Raw genomic sequence first — 6,000 nt, forward strand, 5'->3', positions numbered from 1 at the left:
TATGAATTCTGCAGGAAAATGTCAATATCTGTCTGTGAACTGAAGCTCAAAAGAAAGTGGGTCAGGCAGCAAGACAGCAATCCTAAACACACAACTTGATTTACCAAAGAATACAAGAAAGCACAAAAAGCGTTAATGTTTTGGAATAGTCCTGACCCTAATCCTATAAAAAATGTTTTGGAAGAAGCATCATGCAAGGAAGCCCACCAAACATCCTTGATATAAGGACTGATGAACATTTACCGGAATAGTTTTGTTGCAGTTTTATGGTAGTGTGTGGAAATATTGAAACCCTGCATGAGGCATATTGTAAACATTACACTCAATCAAAGCTAGAAAAATCTCTAAAGAAATAAATACAGCCAGCATTTCTGTTACCATGTTATTGCACTCCAAACTCTTCCCTTCACCCCCCAGGTACATCTAGGGCATAAATGGTAAAAAAAATTATATATATATATATATATATATATATATATATATATATATAATAGCGCAATATCTTGACCCTCTATAAATACATGTTAATAATATATATGTAACCTATATAGCTCTGATTTGTTAATCCAGATACATTCTTTTTTCTGAACCTTTGCCCCTCTGTCTATTATAGAAAACACACCAAATACATCTGAACTTACTGGAGATATGATTGCCAGTTTACTTTATTTGCCCGAACCTCTGCAGCTTTTGCTGCAATGATATTTGTTGGAACAGCAGCATCAACAGCACCTCGAATATCCATTTTTTAGTCACTTTAAACAAAAGAGAGAAACATATTAGTAATGTATTGGAGCACAAGCAATTTTATTATGGTTTAGTTAAGTATTCGGTAAATTGTTGCTTTTTATTCGAATGCAGAAAACAATATGTAATTATGGTCACTATATAAGTGTATTAAAAACCCACACATATAAATATATACCTGACAAATCTGAATGGAAGTTGGCTCTTTCAGATATTGATTTAAATCAGCCATGTAACGGAATCGTTATACCAGGGATCAAACTTTCAGATCAGCCTGATTTAGCTCACTAACGTGTTTAAAAAAATCAAGCAGAAATCCTCTCATTTTGCAATTTTGCCAAATGAGCAAATCTATACATGTATGTCTGTCTTTTAGGGCCGTACCTTTAAGTGAACTTTTAGTATGTTATAGAATTGCCAATTCTAAGCAACTTTTCAATTGGTCGTTATTTATTTTCTTTATAGTTTTTGAATTATTTGCTATACTGTGAGAGGCCATGAAACGCGTTAAGTGTATGTGTGAGATAAAGTCTCCATGATGTGAATATTTTTATTGAAGTAATGAATAAAGTCAATGTTTTAACTGAAGAAACAGCATTTCCTGTGCTCCTTGAAAACTGATGTGCTGTTGTTGTTGAGGACACCAGGACCAGGGCGTGAAGACATGTAAGTACTGAGAATGCTTCTATTCTGCTATAAAAAGGCATAACCTGGTGAGTGCTCCCTTTAGAGACACTTCATTTGCTTATTGTACACCTGCCCCAAGATGGCCACCCACACTAAGCGCAAATTATTATTGTTGTCCCCAAACAAGGTGCTGGGTCTATTACCCCACACATGGCCAGTGGGGGACATAATTCTTTTCGGACAGGAGCACTTCATGTTTTATGGGATATGTATTTTAAAGAGAATTCAGAGGTATCGTTTCCCTTTATAGACATCTATATATTTTAACTAATGCATTAATGCCACGGAAAGCAGCTCGGGAGAAACACTACTTGGAGATGATGAGTAGATTCCATACAGCATCATGTTTCCCTTTTTTCTGAAAATATTCATAGCACCTTCTAGGTTGCACATAGTCAACTGCACGCAAGTTGGATGGGACAAGAGCGGGCAGATACACATCCTGCAAATGTATGTAATTTAACATGTGCAGTAACGTGCAGTGCACTTACCACCGATACAAAGCAGGTATTTAGCAAAGGGCTTGCTAGTTGTGCTTTATGCCTGACGCACAAAGCAGGTTAAACTGATGCAGGTAGGAATAAGCAATGTTTGCACAAATGAGACTACAAAGTTTCCATGTCTAAAAGACAGTGCAAATAAACTCCTACTCTCTGGGGTGTGCCAAAATTTTAGGTGCACCCGAGTTGATAGAATTGCTAGGTTTGTCCTTCGTGCTTGTGCTCTCGTTGGCAAAAAACTGCACTGGTAGCAATCAGCATTAAGGATGCTGGAAAATGAAAGTAAAGTGGCAGTTTGGCACTAATTTTTTCCGTGACTGTTGGAGTTTTTTCCTAAAAGGAACACCAGTATGGGGAAGAAACTTAGCAACTTATTTCACTGTCTAAAATGTTGGCAGCCTTCAAAGAAGTAGTATTTAAGTGTCCTTTAAACACAAATCATACCTACACTAAGTAAATGGAAAGAATATAAATATAGGTCACCAGCGTTTGACTTTCACGGTTGTGGTGTCCTTCATTTCTGGTGCCATGAGCAGAATTTGATGACAAAACACTAACTTTGCTTTTCCATAAACAATGCTTTGAAAGGTGCGGCCAGATTTTTCCACACCGTGTTGAGTTCTCTCTAGTACTTAGCCTTACCTTTAGCAAGAAATAAGCAGAGCTCTCTAGTTAATGTCAGGAAGACAAGCAGTAGAAGTAAATGGGTGTATTCTGCAAAACACAATAAAGAGCATAATTCAGATACCGACTATGTATCATATATTGTGCTAAGAAATAAACACAATTTGTTTGGTGCAAGGCTTTTCATAAAACATGTCTGGCTTAGTATTTTATAAAGATACTTATGTTATATAGAACTATTAAATAAAGAGCTTTTAAGCGGTTGTTCACCTTCAAACAACTAGTTGTTTTCAGATAGATCACAAGAAATACCGACTTTTTCTAATTACTTTTTATTCTCTATGTGTGACCGTTTTTCTAATATTGAAGTGTAAAATGTCATTTTTCACCTTTTAAAGCAGCTCTGGGAGGGGGGTCGCCGACCCTGTAAACTGTTCTAAATTGATACATTTAGTTGATACATTTCTTATCTTTGTTATCCCTGCTGAGCAGAATCCCTGAGTTTCATTACAGGCAGCTGTTAGACTTGATACAATAGTTGCTAATACTCCAGAGACGCTGATGAGAAATGGATCAACTAAATGTTGCAAAATTGTAACAGTTTAGAGTCTGCACCTGAATTACTGAGCTGCCAGACTCAAACATTCAACTTTAAACTTAGATTTTGGAAAAACAGTAAAAAATAAATAATGGAAAGTAATTGAAAAAAGTCTATTTCTGGGGAACAATCTGAAAACAACTAAACTGGAAAAAAAGAGTTTGAAAGGTGAACAACCCCTTTAAAAGACTATCATTACAATATGATCTTGACAATTGTGCCTAAAAAATCCAAAAACATTTGCTTGTGTCCCCCTCCCCCTATCGTGTCTACCCCTAAAAGGGTGGTTTGCCTTTAAGTTAACTTTTGGTATGTAACATAAAGGTCTGTTCTTAGCAACTTTTCAATTTGTCTTTTTTTATTTTCTATAGTCTTTCCAGCTTTCAGAAGGAGGTCACCGACCCCATTAGACAGAAAGCTATTGCTCTGGTAGGCAGCAGTTTTATTTTTTTTTTTCATTACTTATATTTCTATTCAGCCTCTTTCTCCTATTTGTCTTCAATCTTGCATTCATACAACTGCCTTGTTGCTAGGGTAAACTGTACCCAAGAAACCAGATATCTGGTAATATTTCAAACTGGAGAGCCGCTGAACAAAAAATCAAATTAGTCATATACCACAAAGAATTAAAATGCCAATTGCCTCAGGACATCACTATCTACAGCATACCAAAAGTTGTAATGAAAGTGAACTAACCATTGGGGCATTAAATACATTAAACACTTAAAATATAAAAAAAAGTTATTCTTTAAGGGTATCCCACTTAATGTGTTTTATTCAAAAGGAACAACACACACTTCTGAAGACACTGTTTTAAAGTTGAAATAATGGGAAGTACCCAGAAGGGGTTTGTGGGAAATGCAAAGCAACTGGGATCAGATCTGCTAGTAATTAAAAGGGATGCACCGAATCCAGGATTCGGTTCGGAATTCGGCCGAATCCTTGTGCCTGGCCGAACCGAATTCGAATCCTAATTTGCACATGTAAATTAAATTAGCGACGGGTAGGGAAATCACGTCACTTTTCGTCACAAAACAAGAATTTTTCCCACTTTTTCCTTTCCTGCCCCTAATTTGAATATGCAAATACGGATTCGGTTCAGTATTCGACCAAATCTTTCACCAAGGATTCGGGGATTTGCCCGAATATCAAATAGTGTATTCGGTGCATCCCTAGTAATTAACTCACTTTTGGGCACTGCTGCCCTACCTGCAGAATAATGAGGATCTGCAGTTAAAGGGGTGGTTCACCTTTAAGGTAACTTTTATTATGTTACAGAACGGCCAATTCTAAGCAACTTTTCAATTGTTTTACATTATTTATTTTTTAGAGTTTTATAGATATTTGCTTTTTTCTTCTGACCCTTTGCAGCTTTCAAATAGGCGTCGCTGACTCCCTTCTAAAAAACAAATGTTCTGTAAGGGTAAGGTCACACTGGGCGTTTCGGGGAGATTTAGTCGCCTGACCACTATTCACCTCGTCTTTGCGGCGACCAATCTCCCCAAACGTCTTCCCTCACTCTGCACTGGCTAAAATGAAAAATCGCGGGCGCTAAGCATACGCGGTGATCCGTTTTCCGAAGTACCCCGAAGTTTCCTCGTCAGGCAACTTCAGGCGGCTTCGGAAAACGAATCGCCACGTGTGCTTAGCGCCCGCAATTTTTCATTTTAGCCAGCGCAGAGTGAGGGAAGCCGTTCAGCGAGATTGGTCGCAGCAAAGACAAGGCGACTAAATACCCCCAAAACGCCCAGTGTGACCTTACCCTAAAGCAACAAATGTATTGTTATTGTTACTTTGTATTACTGATCCTTCTATTCAGGCCTCTCCTATTCATATTCTAGTCTCTTAGTCAAATTAATGCATGGTTGCTAGGGGAATTCGGACCTATTGAAGAGCTGCTGAATAAAAAGCTAAATATTCCAAAAACCTTCGATAATAAAAAATGAAAACCAATAGCAAATTGTCTCAGAATATCCCTCTCTACGTCATATTAGACGTTATCTCAAAGGTGAACAACCCCTTTAAGCAACAACTTGAATGGCACAGTGGGTGCTGTTTTATCTCTAATACCCAAATTCAGCAAAATGTAATGCAGAAAGTGATCCTACGCCTGAAGCCCTGTTTTAAGATATTTATAAAGCCCCTACTTTTTCACAACACATGGGTGTATTCTGCAAACACAGCTTACATACACATACTGAGCGATACAGGAGATACAGTAAGCCCCCTGATCCTAAGAGCTTACAATCTAACTGATCGTTACAGACCCTGCAGTGTCCAGTTTGCAGCTTTATGTTGGAACACTGATGCATTTTGTTTCCCTGATGAGAACTAAAATGATATGATTGCAAGTGAAAGGATTTAGTTTATTGCTACACTGGGAATAAAAAATGCAAATATCTAGTGCCAATCAGCTGCTAACATAATACTGTACATATAATCATCGTGTACCATAAGACAGGCCGCAACGTTACATCCCTACACTTAATGCAACGGGGAGCAATAACAATGACTCACCCGCGTCTCTGGAGTCCCAGGCTTAACCGGAGCCCCCGACACTCCCGTATGTGACCTCTCTACGCAGCTGGTTGACAGAGGACTGAGTGAAGCGGAATCATGTGACGGGAGTGCGATCATGTGACTCCCAAACCCGGAACAAGCTAGCTTGTGACAGCGAACGTCATCATCGTATCTCGCGTGAGGACCGGGACTGTATTATGTTGTCGTCTCACTTCTCCCTTCTGCCTGGATCCTGTCGCACTGTGTACTTGGTAGTATTCAGTGCCCTAGCAGTACAAAATACATTTGTGTTTCATTGGAATAAATCGTATTTCTTTTTGTATT

At 38.3% G+C, this 6,000-nt stretch overlaps 1 protein-coding gene across 1 annotated transcript in view; it reads right to left on the reverse strand.

Moving 5' to 3' along the window:
- Window positions 1–5,710, reverse strand: part of atp6v1h.L (ATPase, H+ transporting, lysosomal 50/57kDa, V1 subunit H L homeolog) — a gene marked incomplete at its 5' end in the record, with an annotated part of 49,280 nt that extends 43,570 nt beyond the window's left edge. The window contains 3 exon segments of the mRNA NM_001095840.1: window positions 642–755; window positions 2,577–2,648; window positions 5,674–5,710. Of these exon segments, the coding sequence (NP_001089309.1) occupies window positions 642–745 (104 nt within the window).
- Window positions 5,711–6,000: the final 290 nt, after the last annotated feature.

Source organism: Xenopus laevis, chromosome 6L (genome assembly GCF_017654675.1).
Source record: "Xenopus laevis strain J_2021 chromosome 6L, Xenopus_laevis_v10.1, whole genome shotgun sequence".
Classification (NCBI taxonomy): Eukaryota; Metazoa; Chordata; class Amphibia; order Anura; family Pipidae; genus Xenopus; species Xenopus laevis.